This window comes from Mesoplodon mirus, assembly GCF_964341445.2.
Source record: "Mesoplodon mirus genome assembly, chromosome: 14".
NCBI lineage: Eukaryota > Metazoa > Chordata > Mammalia > Artiodactyla > Ziphiidae > Mesoplodon > Mesoplodon mirus.
Window position 1 is genome coordinate 59,284,913 of NC_138990.1, and position 26,808 is coordinate 59,311,720.

At 41.1% G+C, this 26,808-nt stretch overlaps 1 protein-coding gene and 1 pseudogene across 3 annotated transcripts in view; one reads left to right on the plus strand and one right to left on the minus strand.

The window, feature by feature from the left end:
- MTA3 (metastasis associated 1 family member 3) overlaps positions 1 to 26,808 on the plus strand; it is a 164,588-nt gene that overhangs the window by 132,555 nt on the left and 5,225 nt on the right. The window contains exons 12-16 of one of the 2 annotated variants that reach the window (XM_082643121.1): positions 2,801 to 2,925; positions 6,214 to 6,365; positions 7,232 to 7,454; positions 15,328 to 15,414; positions 18,364 to 18,510. In XM_082643121.1, coding sequence (XP_082499247.1) covers positions 2,801 to 2,925; positions 6,214 to 6,365; positions 7,232 to 7,454; positions 15,328 to 15,414; positions 18,364 to 18,510 — 734 coding nt within the window. Of the gene's footprint in view, positions 1 to 2,800; positions 2,926 to 6,213; positions 6,366 to 7,231; positions 7,572 to 15,327; positions 15,415 to 18,363; positions 18,511 to 26,808 lie in introns of those variants that run through there. The other variant, XM_082643120.1, reaches the window with a different exon arrangement.
- On the minus strand, positions 25,545 to 26,408 carry LOC309815902 (hepatic leukemia factor-like; annotated as a pseudogene). Its single transcript has one exon. The product of its transcript is annotated as a hepatic leukemia factor-like (transcript).

Consider the following 26,808-nt stretch of genomic DNA (forward strand, 5'->3'; position numbering starts at 1 on the left):
ATAGAGTGCTAAGGGCTGCAGACAGTGAAGATTAGCAGCTCTCAGGAAAACTGGCTGGAAAAGGCAGTCGAGACAGTTCTTGGCATTGAGGGGTGAGTTTGGATAGAGTAATGGGGGAGTTTTTTAAATATGGAGAAATGGAGAAATATGTTTCCATGGTAGTGAGGAGGGTCCAGGAGAGAGAATCAAGTGTACAAAGTTCTCAAGAGGGCAGGAGGGCTGCAATCTGGATCATAGATGAGGGGAGGAAAGGTTTGGGCATTAGATAAAGGAAGGGCAGTTTCATATAATGCAGCTTTAAAAACTTAAAAAAAAAAGTTTGTCTTTATTCAAATGGTCACATTGACATTAACCACTTGTCCCCTGAGAAGTAACCTGTAGGTACTTGGTTTTGCAAAACATGTTTCAAGTGGTTCACCTGTCTATATTCCATCTCTGCACACTCATTTTCCTTTTGTGATTATTAGAATTAAGGTCAGTGGTTTATTCAGTCAAATAACATTCTAGATTCAGTTGAACAACTAAAGTTGTGTTTACTCTCATTCTTTTTCAGGCTGCTCAACTGTAAATTTGTATTAGCTCTCTTAACACATACATTTTGCCCTGTGTAAAATGTCAGAAATGTTCATATTTGGAGAAAGCCTTCTGACATTATCAGCCATTTGACTTCAAGGGGCTACCACTTCTTTCTATGTATAGTAGATTTTAAAAATCAGAAATATTTTTACATACCCTTGGAAATCTTAGTCATTCTGAATCACCACTTTTTTTTTTTTTTTTTTTTTTTTTGCGGTACGTGGGCCTCTCACTGTTGTGGCCTCTCCCGTTGCGGAGCACAGGCTCCGGACGTGCAGGCTTAGCGGCCCTGGCTCACGGGCCCAGCCGCCCCGCGGCATGTGGGATCTTCCCGGACCGGGGCACGAACCCACGTCCCCTGCATCGGCAGGTGGACTCCCAACCACTGCGCTACCCGGGAGGCCCTGAATCACCACTTTTAACTTTGTACTTTTCCAACTGAAAACTGTAAGAGGAGAAACACGTTCTGTCTGGTTTAAAATGTGTCTTTAAAACCAATTTGTCTTCAAAATACATTGCTGGCACAGATTTGAAGTGTAAATATTAGCCCTGTTTATAGAATAGGGCCCTCAGTGCACACAGAGGTTAAATGATTTCTTCTGGGGTGGCGATGGGGCGTCAGCTAAGAATTACAGTAACAGTGCCAGAAAGAAATCTTATTTTTTTTAAATTTATTTATTTTTATTATTTTTGGCTGTGTTGGGTCTTTGTTGCTGCATGCGGGCTTTCTCTAGTTGCAGCGAGCGGGGGCTAATCTTCGTTGTGGTGCGTGGGCTTCTCATTGTGGTGGTTTCTCTTGTTGCAAAGCATGGGCTCTAGGCGTGCGGGCTTCAGTAGTTGTGGCACGTGGGCTTCAGTAGTTGTGGCACCCGGGCTCAGTAGTTGTGGCTCGCGAGCTCTAGAGTGCAGGCTCAGTAGTTGTGGCTCACGGGCTTAGCTGCTCCGCGGCATGTGGAATCTTCCCGGACCAGGGATCAAACCTGTGTCCCCTGCATTGGCAGGTGGATTCTTAACCACTGCACCACCAGGGAAGCCCAGAAAGAAATCTTAATTTGTTGTCAGGCCAAGGTTACATATTAGGCTTTCACTGGTAAATGTAAGTGTGGGAATGAGAAACAGCAGAAAGGAAACTCACGAGCCTACTCTGTGCTGAAACTCCAGGTGTCTTAATAGTTGTGAACTCTCATTACGTCACAAGCCACAGGAAGATAGAGTATAGTCTGCATTTAGTCATTCAGCATTCATTACTAACAAATAATTTGCTAATTTACTTGCTTATTTTTTGCCCAGCAAATAGACATGAAAGGTCCTCTAGAATGCAAGCTCCTTGATGTCAGCACTTTTGTTTACTGGGCACTGAATAAATATATGTTAAATGAATTATGAGTGTATTGAGGACATACTATGTACACTTGTACAGTATTCTTAGGCATGGCTGATAAGCAGGGGAGTTAGGCTACCCCAGATGGGAAAAAGTGAGCCATGTTTGCTCAGTAAATACCAAGACAATCTGGGTTACATGTCCGTGAGGAATTATGGCCTCTGGAAATCGATAGATAAAACTTTTTCCTCTTAAAAAGAAATGCCTCAAATACATTTATTGGTTTTTTTAATTTCAAATGCTACTTAATCTTCGTCATAAAAATTCAAACATAATAGAAATCACAAGTGGTCACAATCTCCTGAAATGCTGACTTTTACCTCTCGAGATATGCCTTGCTGATATCCACAGTGTCTCTGTTGGGCATGTGGCTTTCGTGTAGTTCCCTTGAGAGCCAATGCGTGGAGTCAGCAGCTGTCACACCAGCAGCAGGAATGGGACAGTGGTTTTCTCTAAACACAACACACTACCCTTGGCTTAATTATTTAATCCAAAAATTATATTCTCAGGAGAATTTATGATAGGTGATAAAGTTTAATAAGTTGTATCTTTCAAATTTATCAGAGGGTGTCCTAAGGAAATTGTGTTTGAGTGGAGAAGAGATACGGTGTATTTATTTTGTGAGTGTCAGGCTTAAGAGATTGGTTTTTACATAACATTGGTTTGTAAAGATAACTGGTTTGGGTTCCTTTTAACACCTTACTTTTACCAGTTTATTTCTTCTTCACCAAACATTCAAATGTTTACTTATGTGTAGTTAAGATAAATCAATAATGAAATGTAGAGCCTTTTACCTTGTTATGCAAGTCATTTTTATCACTTCACTTTATATTTCATTGAAAGCAGCAAACCAAATCCCAACCAAATATCCACCAGCAATGGCAAACCTGGTGCTGTGAATGGAGCCGTGGGAACCGCATTCCAGCCGCAGAACCCTCTCCTAGGGCGAGCCTGTGAGAGCTGCTATGGTAAGTTTTCTCCAGTAGGGCTTCCCCCGCTCCTTTGATGCCTGTTGTGGGTGAAGGGAAGGGAATTGTGCTGGCACTGCCGGGCTGGAGGTGTGAGAGGTCAGCACTGCGCAGAGGGCAGAATAGTGTAGCCTCAGAGTGAACAGGTGCCCATCCTTACCTTCCACCTGGACACTGAGTTTAGGTATTGGGTGTCCTTTGATTTGCTTCTGTGGTGTCCTGGGTTTGTTGAGCAGTGTGTGGTAAGCTGTATTCAGCTGTTATTAGCTTTGTGCAAACCATGGTCCCACGAAATATACCAGACCCCCTTTTGGTGTTTCTCAGTATGTTTTGACAAATTAAAGGCTCCAAATAATTCTGTCGGAAAGACCTGCGTGTGGATAAACTGCTATTTGTAATCCTCAGATGAGTTTCCCTTAGAGCACTGGCTTGGGAGATGCTGTTTTATGATAATTTTGGCCTCAGGGCCCCAGTCTATTTATCAGTATTTATCCATGTAAAAAAAACTACCCAGTGCCGGCAGTATTATATTTGCCCTGGATGTTAAATTGGGTTGGTGAGATGAACTGCTAGGTAGTCGACACTTTTTTTTTTGGCTGTGCCTCGAGGCATGTGGGGTTCCCCAAACAGGGATTGAACCCATGCCCCCTGCAGTGGAAATGCTGAGTCTTAACCACTGGACTGCCAGGGAAGTCCCAGATACATTTTTTATATTTGTTTAAAACCTCAAACGACAGTATAATCTCTTAAATGGGACATTGGTGACACGGTCATCTTATGTTTCCTTCCAATCATAGTGGCCCGGGGTGGAAGAGGGAAGGACACTCATATTTATTAAAAGTCTACTTGGTGCCCAGTTTTTGTCTCTCAGCAGCTCTTGGGGGCTGGGGGCGGGTAGGCTGCTGCCCTAAGGACATAGGGATGAGGGACGTTTTTGAGTCTGCTCCATACTCCACACCAGGCTACAGCATTGGAAAAGGCTTTCAAAGCCAAATCATATTATTATCTTTCCTGCAACCAAGGAAGGTGTGAGCCAGGGAGATTGCTATCTTCATAGAAATAGCATATGTCTAACCATTTTCTGCACTATGGGAGAACAAAGGGAAACACTCTGTGGAAAAATAGATTTTTTTAAAAAATAAATAAATATTTATTTATTTATTTATTGCTGCGTTGGGTCTTCGCTGCTGTGTGCGGGCTTTCTCTAGTTGCAGCGAGTGGGGGCTACTCTTTGTTGCGGTGCTCAGGCTTCTCATTGCGGTGGATGGGAGCAGAGCAAGGGCTCTAGGCACATGGGCTTCAGTAGTTGTGGCACGTGGGCTCAGCAGTTGTGGCTCTCGGGCTCTAGAGCGCAGGCTCAGTAGTTGTGGCGCATGGGGCTTAGTTGCTCTGCGGCATGTGAGATCTTCCCGGACCAGGGCTCGAACCCATGTCCCCTGCATGGGCAGGCGGATTCTTAACCACTGTGCCGCCAGGGAAGCCCGAAAATTAGATTCTTTTGGTCAAAATTTTACATGGATTGCATAACTGTTTTTGAGTTGGCAGTTAGATTTTGAACTTCATTTATATTTAAATGAAAATAAGAAGAATCCTGCAGACAAGTGGTAGTGGCTTAATGTGTCTTATTTTTGCCTTACAAACCCCTTTCATGTTAAATAATTATTTCACCATTTTTATGTGTGCGTGACAAATAAGCAATTTTAATTTTAGGTCCATGTATTAAATAATCTATTATAAAATGTATCTTACTATAATATACATATAAGTTTTATCTTTATAGAAGGATAGAATTTGGTGTTTTCTATTTGTCACTTTCATTGAATTTGAGTTAATTATATAAAGAGAAAGACATTTGTTGACATACTGAAATGATATGTCATGATTAATTTGGGTGAAAATGTATATTTAAATATGAGTGAAATTTTATATTCAGAATCCAAAATAGGCCCATGCCTAATATTTAGGATTCTTAAAATTTGTGTTTAAAAAAAAATCAGCTTATTTTACTATTTGTTTTTAAATTACAAGAGGAAAGGTTTTTTAGGCTGCTATTTGCAAGGAGTCCTCCCAAAATAATACATGATGGGTTCACAGTATCATTTTCAACAAACTAAGAGTTTGACTATAATGATCACTATATCTTCTCTTTTTGACATTGGTTTATGAAGTGTTAGTTGACACCCTGATGTGCTGTTTGAACGTTTTGACCTGATAAAGGTAACTTACAGATCAAGGGAAGGATATTCCTCGGCAAACTTACAGAATCGTAATTTTATGTACCTTATTAACTTAGTGTTCATCATCAGTGTTTTCTGTCTTAAACTTCAGATCCATTGTGGGAATACTTTAAATGTTATATGGCAGTATTTTAAACTTCAGAGCAAAGCAGCACAGGTTTGTAGTTTTTAGCTCAGGAATGAATCAATCGAGCTATCAGGTCTTAAGCATGCCGTGATCTTGGCTACACATGCTCACTTGACAGGGACTTAACAGTCTGGAAAAGGATTCTGTTTTTAAAGAGAGAAAAAGTAAAATAATTATTTTATCTATTGATTAAGATAACGGAATGGAAAACAGATACCTGTTTCTGTCAGACTTCTACCTTTATCTGAGGGGTCCCTCTAAGCACTTTAAACCCTGAGGTAGTTTCTGAACCACAGGTTTGAAAACCTGGATTTAGTTTAATAATACCTTTCTGATAACTTATTTCCAGCAATGTACACAGTATTTTTAACATTTAATATTGTACAAAATGTTTTGTGTTTTTTTTTTTTTTTTTGCGGTACGCGGGCCTCTCACTGTTGTGGCCTCTCCCGTTGCGGAGCACAGGCTCCGGACGCGCAGGCTCAGCGGCCATGGCTCACGGGCCCAGCCGCTTCGCGGCACGTGGGATCCTCCCGGACCGGGACACGAACCCGTGTCCTCTGCATCAGCAGGCGGACTCCCAACCACTGCGCCACCAGGGAAACCCCAAAATGTTTTTAATGAACCAACAAAAACTCCTTCAGCAGCACAGTGTATAATATAGGGCACTTCACCTAATGGCCCCTCTTAGTAAGGGCCACAGGCACTTGATATCTATAAAAATAAATAGTTTAATGAATTCTCACTTGAAAAATACATACATGTATTAGACTTTCCTGTTTGTTGGGTAAACTGGAAGAAGAAAAATAACATTGTAAACTAAAGATGGCTTTGGAATATTTTTGAAACATTTGACCTTATGTGTATTGATATTACAAGTTATGTCACATTCTTTGTTTTTTCTTATTTTTCCTCCATCTTTAGCTACACAGTCTCATCAGTGGTATTCTTGGGGCCCACCTAATATGCAGTGTAGGTTATGTGCAACCTGTTGGCTCTATTGGAAAAAATACGGAGGCCTAAAAATGCCCACCCAGTCGGAAGAGGAGAAGTTACCTCCCAGCCCAGCTACAGAGGTACACAAGCAATAGTCTTTTTAGTGTTGAGAAATGTAGTGTTTTTCAGCACCTGGATCATTCCTTGGAAACAGAAGTACAGAATAGGATAAGTGAAAAACAAACAAATCCATTATAGCTAAACGTAGTACTGAAATGTTGAGGGTGGGTATGGAGATAGGGGCAGGGACAAATCCAATTTTTTCAGGTATTCAAAATATCCGTCTTGAGAGATTACTCAGAAGAAGAACAATGTGTGTGGGAGGTGTTAGCCTGAGTAGAGAGCTTACAAATTAAATACTGGTTTTAATGGCTTTTTTGGACACAGTTTGCAACCTTTCAGTACTGTTGAAAATGTGTTTCATTGCATAAAGTAATAAGTACAAACTGAGCATTCTTTCTGTCCCTGGGCTATCGTAGGAGGGACAAGAAGGCATGGACTCAACCTTGAGGTGAACAACAGTTAAAATATGATTTTGGTAAAATTCTCGTAGATGGCAGATATCAGGCACCTATGTCTACCAGAGGGAGGTTGTTCTCTTTTTGAGAGCTAACAAGATTTAAGGACCCCCTTCAATACTTTTTTTTAAAAAATAGTCTCTCCCCTGGCAATTTTTTACTGTTGTGAATGTGATTTTGGATTGTTAAGGTCAATTTAGGAGAAAAAAAATATAGGATCACAGACACCCTTACTTCCACCCAGTTTCCTTCTCTACTCCCCACCTCCTACTCCAAAGTACATACTTTTAAATTCTCAACCCCGTAATAAGTTATAGATTCTTCAGTGAAAGACTTAAAAACTGCGCTTTTCTTTGAACAGGATGCAAGGAGTATTGTATTTTGACAAGTTCTGTTCTTTACATGTTTGTTGGTGTCTGATTTTATAGGACCCTCGAGTTCGAAGTCACATGTCTCGCCAGGCCATGCAGGGGATGCCGGTCCGAAACACTGGGAGCCCAAAGTCTGCAGTGAAGACCCGTCAAGCTTTCTTCCTTCACACTACATATTTCACAAAATTTGCTCGTCAGGTCTGCAAAAATACCCTCCGGCTGCGGCAGGCAGCAAGACGGCCGTTTGTTCCTATTAATTATGCTGCCATTAGGGCAGAATGTAAGATGCTTTTAAATTCTTAACCTTATATGTTGTGCTTCTGACCATTTCCTCTCTTTCCCTCTCTCTCTCTTTTTGTTTTTGTTTTTGTTTGCAATAAACATAAGTTCTTGTGTACAGCCTTTTATTTGGTTTATTTTTTTTTAACATTGTTTTGTCTGCTGCCATTTGTATAATGCCAACCTGAAAACATTGAAACTTCTGCAGTCTTTATGAGAAAGTAGTGCTCAGCAAAAGATTGATGGGAGGTGATCCTATCCAGTGGGGTTTTGTGATGGAATTACCTGAAAGCCCTTATCGAAGAGGGATTTTTACCTATAAGGTAGAATAAAATTTGCCAATTTACACTAATGAGAAATTGTATGTCTTTGTAAACTTCTCAATTTCCCACAAACCTTTTACAATTATCATACAATATTCTGGAAATTCATGGTGTTTCATAACAAATTAGAAGATTTAGCAAATTATAAATGAATTTTAAAGTTTTTTGGGTGAATTTTCTGAAAAACACATTTAATTTTTACAAGCTAGTGTCTGAATTTGTGGTTGAGCATTCTTTCTATTTGTCCAATTTGGTTTCCATTTCATAATCATATACCATATACATTACTACATAACATTTACATGACTTTATTACTCATTATCAACACATTCAGTGTTGCTTATGTTTTTTTGTTGTTGTTAGAACAAAGGTCATATGTACCGATGAATTGCAGGTTGTTCTGTTATTACCATGTACCCCTAAATGTGTCCATAATTTGTGTGTGAACTCTGATTCTAGTCTTGCTACTTTTAGTTACATTCCTGTTTAGCATGTTAGAGCCATGAAACTTTTTTTCCCTATGGGATGAGAAAACTTGCTGTCTGGCTTAACAGGTAGGAAATCTTAAAGACATTCAGTAGATAACTCTATCTGTGAGATAAGAAATTTCTTATTATGAGATGTTCCATTTTGATTTAAAGAGGGTATCGGTAAAAGGAGTGATGATTGAAAAGTGTTTTTTGTTCCTAAAGATAATTTTCAACAGAACAGTTGAAAGGCTTTAAAACTTACAGGTAAAAGCTTTATAAGAAGAAAAGTGCTCTGTAAAGTGAGTAGAAATTGCAAGTAATCTCTGCGTCCCATGGAGGGGAAACTTAGCTACATGAAACTCATGTATATGTGAGAACTTAGGCATGTATATTGAGGTTTTGTGCTAGCATTTCTGAGTTCATGGATTTATGTTATCACTTTCTTGCCATTTTAAGGAACTAGAAAATATTTATATCCATGAATAAATGGCTTAGCTGATTTAAAACACATACGTTTATATATAATTTATTAAATATAAAAAATAAAAAACACATGAGAAAGAAAGTGAATGAAATTCTTCCATTAAAATTGGCCAGGCTCCAGGATCATCTTCGTTGCTATGAATGGAAAAGAAACTATCACCAACTAAATTGGCTTCTGAGGAAGCTTCTGTTTCTCATTAAGCTTCTGTTAATTTCTCAGTTAATTTGCAAATTGTCTTTATTTTGATGATTCTTCAATGAAGTATGTTTTTGTGTCACCTTATTTTAATTTTTCTCAGTTAAAAGGCCATGCTACTAAAAAAGGGTCGAGATTAAATTACCTGCATTTTATTTCTACAAACATATAGCTATAATAATGATAATGGTAATAAAAGAACAGACTCCTTTGTTGTGATGAGAGTCAAGGAGCATATTTTATTTTGTATTTAGCTTCATTGGTCAAGTTACACATAGAATCAGATTCTCAGAATAATTTTACCTCGAAATTTAAAACTATAAAGTTTCAGCAGCCACCTACTCAGTCCCAGTCCCCCCACCCAGCAAGCAGCTAATGAACTCTTTTCCTAGCATCTAATTGCTTCTTGCATTATCTTCTCCCTTCTTATATTTGTACCTTGTCACAACCTCTTTAGCAGATTCCTTGATCTTGGCTTGTTAGCAAGATTAGGTGTTAATAACCTGATGTCTGTATGCAACCATGTTTATGGTCCAGGGGGAGGTTAAAGCTGTATTTGTTTTTTTGCTTGTCTTTTTTTTTTTTTTTTGGTAAGCTTTCCTTGGTTTCTCAAAGGCAGTGGTGACCCTGTCCCTCCCCCAAAAAGTTAACAATCACCGTGATGGTGAATGACTTTCAGATCAGGTGAAAGTTTGTAATTCTAAAGATATTGATGGATCAAGAGCTCCAATTAATGCATTTAGAATAATTCTTTATAATATTGGAAAAGGAAACTAGTTTTGCCTGTGAACTTGAGACTCCTCCTCTTATAAGAAGTGTAGAAGTTGACCCCTTCCATGGCTCCTGGCCTTGGCAGCAACACCACAGCCAGAGCTGATGGGGTATCAGACTGCAGAAGAGTGAAGAAGTGGGGAGCTGAGGAGATAAATTCTCAGTTACATGGGGGAGAGCATAGTCATAACTTTCAGATCTCCACTTACAAGTTAATCCTTGTTTAGAGGAAGTTTTTTTTTTTTTTTTTGTTACAGCAGTGCTCTCTGGCCTTTATTTTCACTAAGAAACCGGTGTTAAGGAATACAGTATAGTGAGCAGGGGAATCTTTGTTTGCATATCCATAAAGTATCTCAGGAAAATGTAAGAAGTAATATCTTTGAGAAGGGAAACTGGGAGGCTGAAGGAAAAGGGTGGGAAGGAGACTTACCACTATTCATCCTTCTAAACTTTTTCAATTTTGAGTCATAGGAATATATTTCCTATTATAAATTTTTTTAAAACTTGAAATAAGTATACACTATGACCGACATGTGTTTTTTTGTTGTTGTTTTTGTTTTTATTTTGTTTTGTTTTGTTTTTGTGGTACGCGGGCCTCTCACTGTTGTGGCCTCTCCCGCTGTGGAGCACAGGCTCCGGACGCGCAGGCTCAGCGGCCATGGCTCACGGGCCCAGCCGCTCCGCGGCATGTGGGATCTTCCCGGACCGGGGCACGAACCCGCGTCCCCTGCATCGGCAGGCGGACTCTCAACCACTGCACCACCAGGGAAGCCCCAACATGTGTTTTATAGATACAGATATAGATATAAAAAATTACTGTTAAAACCAAATCCCAAATACCTATTGATTTGAATGATATACCTTTATATGTAAATATGTAAGTCCATGCTAAAAATTGCTAACATCAGTACAGTGCCTGAGCCAGTTCTACCATGTAGATAGCGCTTAATAAAAATGGATTGCTAGACCAAAACCCAAAACGTTGCGTAAAGAAAAGTACGGTGTCCTTGACAAGATTTGCAGATCAACTGCACAGTTGTAACAGCATCAAGTTTCAGACAGCCTGCCCCTGCTTCCCCTTGACACCCCTCCCCTCATTAAAAAAAGCCATACTAGAGTGATGATGGCTTTCCTCCTTTGTTACTATCATGAGACTTTACCACTGAGTTACTGGATGACTGACTTGTCAAAGATCTGTAAAATCACCCAACACCGGATGAGCACAGGGCTTCTATTTGAGACTCAAGATCCAGAGACTGAGGTTAAGTAGAAGTAGTATATTAGCAGCATTTCAGAGAGGAAGCAAAAGTCCCCAGAGAAATGGATCCAAATGACTTAACCTGCCCCCTCTAGCTTGCATGGATAATTAAGTAGTTTCTGAGTTGATAACACACGAGACTTGAATGACAGCACCGTTCCCCAGTATGAATGTTTTCAAGAGATACATGGAGCCCTTTTTTTCTGTTTGAAGATGCTAAATCGACTTCAGAAGTATTATCCCAAGGGCCCATATTCAGAAGAAACTTGTTATATATTTTATGAGATTTCTAGAGGTTTCTCAGTGAAAGTTACTGTTAATAATTGTATAAAGTTTTGTGAAATTTTAAGTTCTAACATTAGGAGAACAGTTTTGGCTTGTTTATTTTGGTAGTTTATTATTTTGATAAAAATTTGTCTTTGAATGGATACTTAAGATTTTTTTAAAGGTACGAAAGTAGTTACAAATCTTAATGCCATTCCCATTCCTACCTCTTTTAGAGGTAACCATTGTCATCAGTGTCTGAAGTATCCAGAGACATCCTGTGTATCTCTAAGAAACTAAGTAGGTGTATTTTTTGGTTTTGTACAGACGTTAATGTCTACATTGTTCTGCACCTTGCCTTTTTTACTTAACGTATCTTGGAGGCCATTCCATACCAGTACATTGAGAGCTACATCCTCTTTTGTGTGTGTGTTGGGGGGTGGTGATTTTCTTTCTTTTTTTTTTTAAAGTATATTTATTTATTTTTGGCCACGTGGCATGCAGGATCTTAGTTCCCCAACCAGGAATTGAACCTGTGCTCCCTGCATTGGAAGTGCAGAGTCATAATCACTGGACTGCCAGGGAAGTCCTACCTCCTTTTTTTATCAGCTGCATAATAGTCTATCTTGTACTTGAGCCAGTACTTCTCCTATTTAAAAAAAATTAGGTTGTTTCCAATCCCTTTCTATTACAAGTAGTGTTGCAACAAATATACAGATATCATTTAAGACTGATGTATGGGGCTTCCCTGGTGGCGCAGTAGTTGAGAGTCCACCTGCCGATGCAGGGGACAACGGTTCGTGCCCCAGTCCAGGAAGGTACCACATGCTGCGGAGTGGCTGGGCCCGTGAGCCATGGCCGCTGACCCTGCGCGTCCGGAGCCTGTGCTCCACAACGGGAGAGGCCACAACAGTGAGAGGCCCGCGTAAAGCAAAAAAAAAAAAAAAGATGTATGAAATGTGCATGTAGCTGCTTATAGGTTAAATCCCTAAAAGTAAAACATCTGTGTCAAGCAACTTCCATTCTGAATTTTGATAGTTACTGCCCAGTTGCCCTCAGAAAAACTATGATTTACACTCCCACCACAGTGTCTAGAGAGTGTCTGTTTCTCTAGAACCTTGCCAGCAGTGTTATCCATCTCTGAAACCCTTAACTAGTTGACAGGTGACATGTAAGTTATTTTAGCTTGCATTTCTCATTTTGAATGAGGTAGAAAATTTAGCATATATTTGACAACCATTTGTATTTCCTTTTTTGTCAACTGTTTTTGCCCCTGGCCTGTTTTCTATTAAAAGTCTTACTGACTCATGGGAACTTTTTATATTTTAAGGAAGTTAGCTCTTGATCTGTAATGCAAATATTTCCCCCATTTTGTCTTTGATTTTGTTGATGATGTATTTGCCAAGCAGATTTTTTTAAGTAGTTGAATTTATCTTTTTTAAAAAAAATTTTTAATGGCACATGCGTTTTGTGTCTTGTTTAGAAATGCCTTTATAATTCCTATAAGAAAATTCTATGGATGGTTTTACTTTGATAGCAGTTTTGAAGGCCCATGGGAGATATTTTTGTGAATTTTGATTCAGTATGTACTTTCTGCAAGTTTTCTGTTTTATTTTCCCCTCTAATATTTCCAAAACATTTTAGAAAGATAGCCATGAGTTACAAAAAAAAGGTAACTTTTTCCAGGTTTACCTCAGGGAGATATAGCTCATCCTCTAGGAGGCCAGGGAAATATGCCTTGTGCTCAGTCAAGCCATTTGAGTGAGGTGAAAATGCTCTCCCTCTGGCCAGATTTTGATTCCTTCTGGTTTCTTCAGGCATTTCTCAGGTTGCTTTCTTTACCTGTGTGCTTTTAATGGGTACTAATTAATTATCTCTTTAAATATAGTTAGGTGAATAATTTGAGAGCAAGGTACCACTGGCCTGGTCTTGAGTACAGACCAGGATTCTTTTTAACCAACTCAAATGTGGACCTGATCATCTATGTTTATGATCATTTCCTCCGGACAGAAACTTTTTTTTTTCTATTTATGTTCGGTATAGTCACTGAATGGATGCAATTTTTATGTTAAACAGTCATGCGGTAGTCTTAGCACCCACCTTTCATCCTAATTTATTCACGGTTGAGACTGATCTTGCCACCAACTACTTCCTATAAAATATAATGAAGATTGATGAAATATGGATCCTTCTAAACAGCTTTGATCCCCCACTCAGGTGCTCTGTAAATTCTCACTGGGAACATTACATAATGAATCCTACTAATTTAGTGAGAAATTAAAAGCAGATTAATATAAAGTGAAATGTCTGTGGGTATTGTGTTGGTGACTCCTTTGATGGGTTTGTTGATTATCGTCAAGGTGACAGTCATGTGGGAGTTCATCACTTGAAGTCACATTGGCAGTTTTCCTTTGGGCCTTATAGGCTGGAATAAAGAGCAAAGTTAGTCTTATTACTAGTAATACAGTAATGGTTTTTGTCCAAAACATGGAGCGAATACTAAGATGATTCATTCAAGCTTTATTTTATTAATAGAAGATAAATTCCTTCTCGTCCTCTTCCTACGTAGAACTTGAATTTTAGGTGAATTAGTAATATTAGGAAGGAATTATTACTGTTAGCACACAGTGATTTGACAGGTGTTTGATCCTTGCAGGGTTTGGACTGCTTTTTAATGTTTGTTTAGATTACTCCTCCAAAATATGCTTATTATATTTCTGACTGTATCTTCACTATTATTCAATAACAGGTGAAAAGCTTCATAGCTTAGTGATTTTTTTTTTGCTCAAAGGAAATCAGCTGAGTAGGAGGAAAATAAACTGGACCATTTATAGTTGTCAGTGGTTGCATAGTAATTAGCCAGTGCTTGGGATATGTATTCAGATTCCAGGCTGTCTGCAGTTTGTGCTTTGTCTATTTCAATATTTTTAAATGCGGCTTTCTCACCTTTTCCTGTTTCATAGTTATTGGATAAGAGTTTCCTTGTTGAGAGGGCTAGAGCTAATGAAAATGTTAATTTTTAGTTTTAAATCATTTGAAGTTCCAGATTGAATTACGCATTTTAACGCTAATAGTGCAGAGAATCCCTGTGGAGGTCAAAGGAAATTTCCTATATGTGGGCCTAGAAATGTGGTCTCAGCCACAGAAAATCTGTAGGGCATTTTCGTCAAAAATGTGAAGGTGGGAAAAGGCATAAACATAGCAGAATCATATCTGCTAAAGCTACTCTGTTAAGCTTTATGACAGTATCTGCAAAGTTAAAAAACATTTCAATACACATTGTTTTTGTTGCTTCACACTCTACAGCTTAACTCTTTGGTATGAGAGGCAGCCATGTTTCACATCTACTCTTCCATCTAATGACAGCTTAAAAATTAAAACGCAGACAGTGTTTCTGTTGTGTGCTTTATTTTTCTCTGAACTGTTTTATGGTAGGGTATGAGGAATGTGATGTGACCTCTATGAACTAATATCCATCACAGCATTTTACTATTCTGACTATTGGATGAACTACCTGTCTGCATACAGGTAACCTTTTAAATCTCAGCACTAATGACATCATAGTAGGATATGAAGGATAGAAAACTAGTGATAAAACCAAATGACCCATTTTTACTTTTGGGAAGCTCTAATCTAATGGAATTGAATTGAATCGCGATAGATGAAGACTCCTCCATAGAGACCCACTCCATCTAAGTCAGGGATGGTCAACTGTGTTGCCTTTGTTAGCTGTCATTTTTGTCTTCCATGCCAGATTTATCTCCCATTAGGACTGATAACACCTCATACTTTATGGAAGTTTTTCTACTATAATGTAGAAATGCCATGGCTATTTTACAGATGAGCATGCACAGAAAGAAAGCATGTGCGTGTAAGATGTTAGCTACATTCATAAGGGACTTTAAAGTGAGTATTCTCCAGGTAAAATCCCATTCAGTCATTTGAACCAGAACTGAAAACGGTCTTCTTAAGCCCCAGAGGAAATTATGGAGGAATCTGGAGGATTTTTTGCACTGTTTTCCACTTGCACATTTTATTTCTGTGGTGTATGTAGCATAGGCAGAGAAATCAGCCTCATTGGTTGTCTCCGTGTTTCTCTCTCTCCTCAGATGCAGACAGACATGCGGACCTATCTGGAAGTCCACTGAAAAGCAAAAGCACTAGGAAACCTTTGGCATGTATCATTGGGTATTTAGGTGGGTATTTCCTAACAGAAGAAAAACTCAACAATTTCTGTATCTTATAATTGGCTATTCAAAATTGACATACCTAAATTAAATGCAAGCCTTTCAAGTAGCTGCAATTGGATACCTTCATATGTATAATCAGTTTATTTTATTTCAGAAACTTTTTATTACCAAAACACACACAAAACATACAGAGTTATAGATAAGTTTACTTTTTCCGAAAATATCATTGAATAAAAATGTAATGTATATTTATGAATATAAATACAGATTAAGCAAAAAGGAAAATAAGAATCACTAAATTATTAGAGGATGAATTTTTTTTTTTAACTGAAGTATAATTGACTTACAATGTTATATTAGTTTCAGGATCACCACATAGTGATCTGCCATTTATACACATTACAGGATGATCACCGTGATAATTCTAATTACCATCTGTCACCATTCTAGGTTATTATAAAATTCAGGATGAATATTCTTAATATTTTTATTTAGATCCTTCCACTATTTCAAACCCACCTCACCCCTTCCCTTAAATAAAGATTGGTTTATTTACTTTTTTTTTTTAAACAGATAAAACTGGCTTTTAACCCACCTTTAAACAATATTTATAGTTTCAATGTGCCAATTAAGGTTACTTGAAAGGAAAGCATTAGTATTGCTTTCTGGGTTTTATCATGTTATTTAACTTGGAAGTCGCCAAAGATGATGGTTCCATTTACATTTTGAAATATCATAATTAGGAATAGTATAAAATTACTAGGCAATAACCTTTTTTGGGGGAAAGTTTTAAGATAAATAATTTACAAAATAATGACTGCTAAAATGGTTCCTACTATACCTAGAAGCTATAATGGCATGTTTTTATGCTTCTAATATTCTTGCTTTTTCATCTTCTCAGTAAAAGTGAAGTATATTCTCAGAGTTGCATTGAACCTTATTACTCCGTCAGAAAGATTTATATTTGTGAGTGTTCAGACTTAAGACATCCAGTCTTTTAAAAATCAAAGTGTAGCCTTAAAGTTGGTATATTATCTGGTCCTCATCAGAGCATCCTAGGAATCAGAAGTGCATAGCTCCTTCTTTGATGTTACTTAGCCACCTTATTTCCTGTTTTATTCCTCAGGGCCTAAAGAGTTGCTTTGATAGCCCCCCAGAATATCACATGGTTATCACAGGCACGACCTAGCTCATGGTGATCAAATCCTTGAAGTTTGCTATCTGTGTTCCCTTGCAGGGCCTAATCCTAGAAGCCCCTCCCACCTTGCAAGGGAAAGTTTATGATCATAAAAAATAGAATATAATTGCATATTAGTCAGCATTTCCATAGGTAATTATGTGTTCCTGCTATGGGCAAATTGGTTTCTGTCTCTACCAGATAAGCCCAAAGCAGTGCTGTCCTTACTAACTGAACCACTTCCCTATATAACATATTTCTGAGTATTTACTATGTACAAGACACTTCACTAAGTGATTTGGGGAACACCAAGATGAATACAACCTTGCCCTCAAAAATCTTCAACTAGCAGGGAAGGCACACAGGTAAGAACAATTGAGCAAAGGATTAGATCCTATAAAAGAATTACAGGTAATAAGCATTGGGCACTTGGAGGAAGGGATAGTTATTTCTGATGGGAGTTAGGGCAACTTATGTGAAGAAAGTAATAGTTGATCTCAAGCTTGAAAAATAGGTAGTATTTGAATAGATAGAAAAAGAATGTTTTTCCCCTTATGAGGCCAAGAGAACTAGATGAACAAAGGCTCTTGAAAATCGGATCAGGGAAGGCAGGTTTTCTGGTCCTGATGGAGCATAGCGTATGGAGGTTGTGATGAAATATGAGGTTGGCAAACCTTCAATACCATGTTGAAAAAAAAATCAGCACTGTATTTTGGTTAGTACCTGATCCATTCCTAAATTTCAGCAAGTGTAGGATTTTGACCAGACCAATACTCCTAACAGCCCTTCCTAAATTTCAGTAAATAAGGCTGATATCCTGGCCCTCACCTGGGAAGACAGGGTGGCTTGTGCATGATTGGCATGTTGGGTGGTGACTCAGAATCAGTGAGCAGATTTAGCTTTAGAGAAGAGGTTGCCTGATAGACTGAGGTCCTTAAATCCAATTTCTACAGTGTTGCAATTTCTGTCCATCTACTGACAACTACATACTTCACATAAGCACACATGTACCACATGCACATTACAGTTTTGTGATATATCCTCCGTCAAAGTTTTCTGCTGCTGCTTTTTTTTTTTTTTTTTTTTTTTGGCCATGCCACGTGGGACCTTAGTTCCCTGACCAGGGATCAAACCCACGGCCCAGCAGTGGAAGTGCAGAGTCTTAAATCACTGGACCACCAGCGAAGTCCCATCTTCTGCTACTTCTTAACTCTAGTATTTGGTGTTTGGTGTCAGATTTCATCTATATCAAATTGTTTTTGGCTGGGAGTGATTGACCCTGGTCCTGTATCCTAGTTGCAGAGCCAGAGGAGGAATCCTGTTTTTTCAGAAAGCTCTCACACACCAGATGTGCTACATGTTATCTATGTTCCTGGTTTGATGGAGCACAAGGGTAGTTTTCTTTGCGGCTACCTCTCCAGATAGCCTTTGAATTTCTAATTCCTTGAAGAGTCAGACACCTTTTTCCCCTCATAAATCTCATGTTTAAGTGACCTTCCGAAGTGGCTTTTTTTTTTTTTCTTGTACTCACAACGTGAAGCTCAGAGCTTCAGCTAACAGGGGCAGAACCAGCTCTCTCTTGATAAATTAAAGCCATGGTAACAGCACTTGAAGTTGATTCATTATGCAAGTCCTTGGGAAAATAAGCTGGTTCATGAGGAACTGGCTCTTAGCTCATTAAGAAATAAGAATAAGATGTGTGCCTATTAGCCGATGTAAGTGCACACAGATTTTTAATACCATGTTCTGAGTTGAGAAACCTTTCTTCCCCCTGTCAGAGATCCATCCTTCGAAGAAACCTAATGTAATTCGATCTACACCAAGCCTACAAACCCCAACTACCAAGCGGATGCTAACCACCCCGAATCACACGTCTCTGAGCATTTTGGGGAAAAGAAACTACAGTCATCACAATGGCCTGGATGGTATGTAAGCCCAGGAATTCTGGGGGCCGATCCCGTAGGCTAGGGCATCTCTGCCCTTGCCTGCTCCCGAGTGTTGCCTGCCACATCCAGGAATGTGTAACAAACAGGTTCTTCTACGCCCTGATTGAACTGTGTGGGAAGGGGGATATGAGGGAAGGCTGCCATGGGCCACAGGGAAGACATGTTGCCAAGTGACATTTCTCCATCTCCTCAGAAGGGACCTTTCGGTTCACATTTCCTGTTAGGAGGCTTGTTTGAAAATGAAGTCTGTATTTAGCAGGTTGCCTCTTCTGGGTAATAATGCGCTTGCTGTGATGCACACTCACTGCTCATTTATGTTTTCTTGAGCAGAAGGGATTATTTCGCCTCGTGTCGGAGACAGCAGTGCTGTCTGGGGCTTCTTCGGTGTTGTGTGGATCATTTTAAATTTGGCATTTGTCCCTGACTTCTTTCACCTTATCAATTTTCTTAATTGCTCGAGGGTACTACAGGTCATGAAAAGAATTGCATGGTTGCTGTCTTAAATACAGAGCCAATAATTTGTTTGAAATGGAAAAACAGAGAAATATCACCTCTTATCCAAAGTACTTCTCTGGGGCTTGGCCATATAATGGCTCTTCAGGTGGAACTGAATTATCTATAATTATCTATATCAGACTATAAACACAAGTGTAACAAATCATCCAGGCAGTATATATTGTTGATTTCAATATTCAATATTGAATTTCAATATTCAGTATTGGTTTCAACACCTGGAGTTTGAAGCTGTCTTGATTGTTTAAATGTTGGCATTTATTTATGAATAAAACTGTCTCCAGGCTTTTCATGCCTTGTGGGACTCTAAATTCCTTCAGTGACAGTAAATTATAACGAGGCCCTAGAGCAAGGATGTGGAATAGACCTTCTAGTAATAATTTCCCATGGTTATTTTCCTTCAGTATGACTTTTGATAGTCATGGTGATGTCAAAATGAATAAAAAATTGAGGGTGAAGTGTTTAGTTTGCATTTATAGGATATCAATGTGCTGTAGATTTTTTGCGGGGGGTGGTTTGCGGTACATGGGCCTCTCACTGCTGGGACCTCCCCCGCTGTGGAGCACAGGCTCCAGACGCGCAGGCTCAGCGGCCATGGCTCATGGGCCCAGCCGCTCCGCGGCACGTGGGATCTTCCCAGACCGGGGCACAATCCCGTGTCTCCTGCATCAGCAGGCGGACTCCCAACCACTGCGCCACCAGGGAAGCCCTGTGTTGTAGATTTAATTCACCTCTCTAGGTCTCATTTTTCTTAATCACTTTCATTTATTCAACCAGCGTTTATTGAGCACCCACCAAGTTCCAGGCACTGAGCTTTCAAGAATTTAGCTGCACACTAGTCTTGCAGAAATACTTCCTTGCTAATGAGGACATCGGCCATCCTTGCCTCAATATGCCTGATGTCTAGTCAGAAGAAGTCCAAGGAAGGATTGTGTCAAACTGTGGAGATTGGATTTCTTTCCAGCTTTTCCTTGCCCACAGTATGGGACCTTTAGGTTAAGGCTTAAATGGAATAAAGAAACTTTCTTTTCCATCTTATCACCTCCCTGAACTGTCTAGGTATATAGTCCTACTGCAGAAAGTAAGTTCTGGTTTATTTGATATTTATATATTCTTTATGGTAAAAAGACTCTCGCTGTGACTGATGCTGGAACAGCAGCTTTCTATCTTTCTCCACTCACGCCCCATGGTCATGGTCATTCTGGGCCCCAGTCCTACTCCTGCATTGCAGCTCCTTTTGTTCTTTCCTTGTATAACAGGAACCTGTCTCTTTGGAATTTCTAAAAAATGCCATTATGTAGTGTTTCCTCTCTAGGGCTGTTTGTCCCATTTCCTTCTGAATGAATACTTTTGCGAGGTCATTGCTTCTCTGCTCTGAACAGGAGGAACGGACAGGGCACACAATGAATCCCTGGTGTTATGTTGACTGAGACCTTCAGCCTTGTTGAGGAAAAGACATTGTCTCATTTTCTGAAGAGACCTAGATGTTACACTGTTTTCAAGACCCATTTGTCTTTGCTCCCCTGTCATGGTACAGAGAGGAAGGCTGATGACATGTGCCTTACCTGCATTATCTCATCTGATTCCATTGACAGAAGGTTCCAAGTCAGGGGACTTAACTGTTTTGCATAACATGGTATCTCTACTGCCTGGCACAGTGCCTGGAACTTGGGGGGTGCTCAATAAATGTTAGTTGAATAAATGAAAGTGATTAAGAAAAATGAGACCGAGAGAGGTGAATTAACTCTTCCAGAGTTACCAAGTACTGCGTAAATGGGTTGGGGTTCCCATTCCGGGTGTGACTGATTTCAGAGTCTGCTCTTTTTTTTTTTTTTCTTTCTTTCTTTATTTTTGGGTCTTCATTTCTGTGCGAGGGCTTTCTCTAGTTGCAGCAAGCGGGGGCCACTCTTCATCGCAGTGTGCAGGCCTCTCGCTGTCGCGGCCTCTCTTGTTGCGGAACACAGTCTCCAGACTCGCAGGCTCAGTAGTTGTGGCTCACGGGCCTAGTTGCTTCGCGGCATGTGGGATCTCCCCAGACCAGGGCTCAAACCCGTGTCCCCTGCATCGGCAGGCAGGTTCTCAACCACTGCGCCACCAGGGAAGCCCCAGAGTCTGCTCTTTTAACCACTGTTATAAATGAAGTTGAGGCTCTCAAACGTGCTGTATTAATCAGCAAAGTAGAAACTACGGAAGTTATTTTAACAGCTCTTGTAATATCAGAAATTAATATGACAGATATTGAAGGACAGAATAGGTAAATGGGGAGCATGGGCTGGGGGACAGGAAACAGCCACCATCACTAGAGCCGCGAGAGCAAAAGGGACAAGTTGGGGTTATTACAGCTAGAAGCCCAAGGAGCTGGAACTCAGACCCTTGAGGAAAGGGCGCTGCTCTGTCGGTGCCGGCATCACTCAGAAAGTGTGATGCGGCTGGTTCTGGGAGTGTGAAGAAAAACTGGGAACCGACACACACTGCTGCTGCTCCTCGGAGTGATGCCGACGGGAGCAGGAAGGAGCAAGCCTCTTGCCGGGCCCCCAGCCTTGTAGGTGCCCTCGGGCACCCCCTGCTGGTGCAACAGGGATCTGGGTGGCAGAGTTGATATGGATTTACGGAGTCCCAACCCCACCCAGAATCGCAAAGCTGAGTTTAAGTGGATGGACGTGGAGCTGAGAGGCAACAGTGGAACAGAAACACATATTTTTGAAAATGTCCCCATTTTTGTATTCCCTGTGGACCTTTTCCTTGGGATAATGCATCTGTTTCTTGTTTCCTCAGGATATAAGATCCTGACTAACGTGAGTTTCCAAGGTGAGCTCAAAGTACTAGAAAAAAATGTTAGGCTAATAGTGAGTTTTCATGGGAGAGTTAATACCATTATACACTGGAATTGATAGGGACAAATTCATGGAAGAGCTTTGCCCTGTGTGATCCAATAATAAAATCAATTAGCAGTGCTGTAATTATCAGCATGCCAGACAGATGAGCAGCCACACAGGATGTCGGTGGGCAGAACTAATCTAACTGGAAGCAAAGCCTGATTGTACTGAAATATCCAGGTCTCTCAGCTTTAGGGCTTCCTGTCCCCTTCTTAGCAGTTTTGCCCCCTTTGGTCAGCCTCCACCCTCAGTTGGAGGTTCTTCATAATGGGAAAAGAGTCTCTGGATTTCTGCTAGTAGAAAGGATTTTACCTGACATTAAAAAAAAAAAAGATGGACAGCTCCTTCTTATCTTCTGGAAGTCACTGTCTTTCACCTGGCCCTGGCCCTGGTCCTTTAAAGGCCCTGGTATGCCTGGGGGCTGGAAGTCAGCACTCTGTGTCCTCTTAACCTGTGGCACCCAGCCACACACAGGCCTCTGTGACTGTCCTAATGGAGCTTAAATTCCAAGGGTAAAAAACAAAACCTGCCTACATAAGAAGCCTCATTTTTTGGAGTCAGTGTAGACTTACCCAGATCCGTGTCAGTCCCCCTACTTTCAGCCTTTCCTGTCAGGCTGTAGGTCCAGTGATGCGCCACATGCCGTCGTGGTGCTTTCCAAATCCTGTCTCCTTTTCTGACTTACAGATGCTTTGATGACATTCCTAATGCCAGCAAACCAAGTATCTACCACATTTGGCTGACTTGGCTAACACCAGGTGGCTGTGAAGAGAGAAGGTCCTGAGATCAGTGGGGATAGAAGAGGCATTAATTTCCATGTCTGAGAGCCCAAAAGGGAGGGCGGCAGGGGAGATGGAATTTGTCTGTGCCGTGGAAAAAAGCACATCTGACTGTTCAGAGTCGGAAGGGATTAATTGCTGGCTTCTCTGATTATTTCCTATGTGGCTTTGGGTAAATCACTTGGTTTCCTTAACCTTTTTTTTTTCCCCCCCTCTTCTGTAAAGTACAGATTTCATTTGCCTTAACGGTGTTGTTATAATGATTAAAAATTTTCACCTACTTTATACCACTTGATCTTCCAAACACTTTTATGAGGTAGGTGTTATAACCTGCATTTTAATACTGAAAAAAACTGAAGCTCAAAGAGGTGAAGGGATTTGCCCAAAGTCACACTGCTAACAAGTAGCAGAGATGAGATATAAACTCCAAGTCTAAGGTTGTTTCCACTGGGTAAATAAGCACCCCTGATCTGTGTGTTGAGTGTAGCACGTACCTGGGAGATGTTTCTGTTTTCTGTGTATCGGAGATGGGTTTGTGTCTGCAGATACAGAGAGGAATGTAGAGGAATGTAGAGCAATTTTTCTTTGCTCAGACTGCAAAGTGTAAGCCATTATTGTCTAATCAAAGCCGTCACCTCCATCTCCTGCCTCTGTGAAGCTCCTCTGCCCATATCGTACCCCCTCCTTTTTCTGGAACTTAGGGGATAGGAGCTATATTCGTGTCAGAGAGAGGGGAGAAAAAAGAAATAGAGGAAAGCCACAATCACTTAAAGGTGAGATGTGTTTTAATTAAATTATATGATATTCCCAGCATTGACTCTGACACATCGTAGGTGTTCATTAAGTGTTAAGATTCCATCCCCTCCTTTAAAGAAGAACTATTATTAATGTTCTATTTTGAAAATTGTTACAATATCAACCAAAGTTTTTGTAGTCATATGTGAATTGTATGTAAATAAAATGTCAATACTTTCCTTATAATTACATTGATTTCTTACCTAAAGTTATGATTCTCAAAAAAATGACTCTTGGATTTGCTTGAAGGTAAATCGGTATGTTCCAATGTATATTTGCACATAAAAGGGGCCAGTATCTATAAAGAAAAGTTGCCCTTAAGTTATTTAGAAGAGTATTAAAGACAAAATTAGGTTTATAAAGAGGGCTCAGGGGCTTCCCTGGTGGCGCAGTGGTTGAGAGTCCGCCTGCCGATGCAGGGGACACGGGTTCGTGCCCCGATCCCGGAAGATCCCACATGCCGCGGAGCGGCTGGGCCCGCGAGCCATGGCCGCGGAGCCTGTGTGTCCGGAGCCTGTGCTCCGCAACGGGAGAGGCCACAGCAGTGAGAGGCCCGCGTACAGCAAAAAAAAAAAAAAAAAAAAAAAGAGGGCTCATTCAGCTTTGCGTAGGTTCCTGTGATTAGAGATCCTATGGCAAAGGGGATGGAACACCATCATCCTGAGGCAGCGAAATCTTTTTCAGAGTAAAGGCTGGGTCAGAAAAGACTCCAGAGATGAGAGGGGCAGAGGGGCTGTACAGGCATCTCTCACCCTCTCCTGACCCCCTAAGGAGATGCCCTGGGATCCCCTCCCCACCCCGTGTCAAGATGCTTGAGTTTTGGTCAATCAGCAGATCTTCCATTGCACTGCACAGGGACGAGGGGACTTCCTGCTATGTCTCCATCTTTATCAAATGGGGACCCTTGAGAATAGCTTCTGCTGTGTAGTGATACAGACCAAGGGAGCATCAGCTGGAGGTGCTCTTAACCTTTCTCTGAGATGGCATGGCTTTTGTCCCAAGGGTACTACTGAAGCAGGACTCAGTGTGTCAGGAAAACCAAAGGAACAGGCTCAGAAGAGAGGTGAGTTTTCAGTGGGACAGAGTCAGGTCATCTGAGAGAGGAAGTTGATGAATTGTACAATAAACTTCTTTTTAATCTGCTCTCCTCTGGCTTATTTCCCCTGTGGTATGTGAGTATACTGCAGATCGTTATTTTTCTTATTCGTTTTCTGCATTTGAGTAACATCATTTCTCAATGTCTTTATACCATGAAGAGGGTATCTAATGTGGATGCCTCTAAGTATAATATTATGATCTGGTGTGTGAAGACTGTCCTTTTGATGACTTGTTTCTGAAATCAGTGATTCAGCAGCTCTGTTTGTTTCCCACCCTAGGAAATGGGTGGTGGTGAGGGCCATTGTACCAGTGAGAGAGCTCTGGGAATGCATCTGCTGTCTTCACAAATCTCAATAAAAATAGACTGCCAGGAGCGGCTGATGGTGCTCCTCGGCATGCTTCGGTCCAGGCTGCCTTCTGTCAAAATTTTTATGTCATTTCAAAAGACTAAACCATTTTTTATGGAAGAACATTGAGTGCCCCTGGACTCACCTCTGGTCTCCTGTCCCAAGGTATAATGTTATAACCTGATTAAACATATCAAAGTACCTTGGAGTTTTGTTTTTTTTTTATAAATTTATTTATTGATTATTATTTTTTTTATTTTTGGCTGCGTTGGGTCTTTGTTGCTGAGCGCAGGCTTCCTCTAGTTGCAGTGCGTGGGCTTCTCATTGCAGTGGCTTCTCGTTGCGGAACACAGGCTCTAGGCACGCGGGCTTCAGTAGTTGTGGCACACAGGCTTAGTTGCTCCGCGGCATGTGGGAGCTTCCCAGACCAGGGCTTGAACCTGTGTCGCCTGCATTGGCTGACAGATTCTTAACCACTGCGCCAGCAGGAAAGTCCCTGCAGGTGGATTCTTAATCATTGCGCCACCAGGGAAGTCCCAAAACCTGGACATTTTATGATTCTGCATCACTGAAGGTAATCTGAAGTATTGGATGACAGCAGTGACTTAAATCTGCCGGATACGTTTTCCTCCAGTGCTCTTCAGATCATCTGGGATGAAGACTTTGCGAGCTTTCTTAATCACAGGCTGTGGCTTCAGTTCTTCCTCAGAGAACTTGGGTTTGCAAGGGTCAAACATTTCCTACCCGGGGATGCTGGAGAGGGCAAGGTCAGCTGGGTCTGGCTTATAGCCCACTGGGACCTGGATGGTGTCAGGGTCAGTGGGCCTCGGAGTATTGCGGTTGGCTGGCAACAGCTGGTCTGGTCTGATGGGGCTCTGCATGCAGTTTGGGGATGGGATGCCAGAGTGAATGGATGCAGAGGTCCGACTGCTGAGGTCCATGACGGAGGGGGCAGCTGAGGAAGCAGGCTGTGGCCCGGGAGGTTGAGGGCTGTGGTCATGCTGAGACGGGCTGGGGGGAATACCGTTTTCCGACAAAAACTCCTCCAGGTCCATGTATTCCACCTGGAAAGTATCTCCGTCATAGGGAAGGGTTTTGTCCCATAAGGTGGGTCCCAAGAATGCTGACTGGGGGACCGTCGGGCTTTTACTGTCATCATCCAGCTTCTTTTCCTTGTCTTTATCTTTACTAAATGCGTCTTCATGCTGAAGGGGGAGCTTCAGCGGGTTCTCCAGCAAGGACCCGAGCACACCGTAGGGAGGTGGGGTAAAGGTGGGATTCAGTGGGAGCGGTCGGGACGTTTTCTCCATCGCTATGCACTCAAATTTTTTTTTCTTAAAAAAAAACAACCCCAACCTCCCCCCAAAATGTTGCTGAGCTTCTTCCTCCGTCCTTTGCCAAAAGTTCTTGCTTTCAAGGCGGTGGAGACAAGGAGGGAAAAAAATTACCTATGTCTTTATAAATACATCTGCATAAAAATATAAATACATCTGCATAAAAATATAAAAACAAAAAACTTTTAGGTTCCCAGTACAGTCCCCAGGGAGCGCGCCAAGTGCCCGTGGGCGCCTCCACGACGTGCAGGATGCTCTCACTTGCCTCGAACCCCTCGTCTTGTAAAATGTTCAAAATTGCGAAGAGGAAAGAAAAAAGACGCAGACGGCTGCAGAGGGCAGAAGGCACCGCACCAACCGCTGCATCGCGCCCTCCCACCCCTCCCCCTCCCAGCGTCGGGGGCCCCCGCGGCCCACCGCCCACAGTCTCTTTAGATCCCAGTGAAGAAGTGAGCAGAAGTCTCCCGAATCTGAAGAGCCCCAGGGGCAGTGAAAATGGAAGGATTTGTCACAGCCTAGTTGATCTGGAGACTCC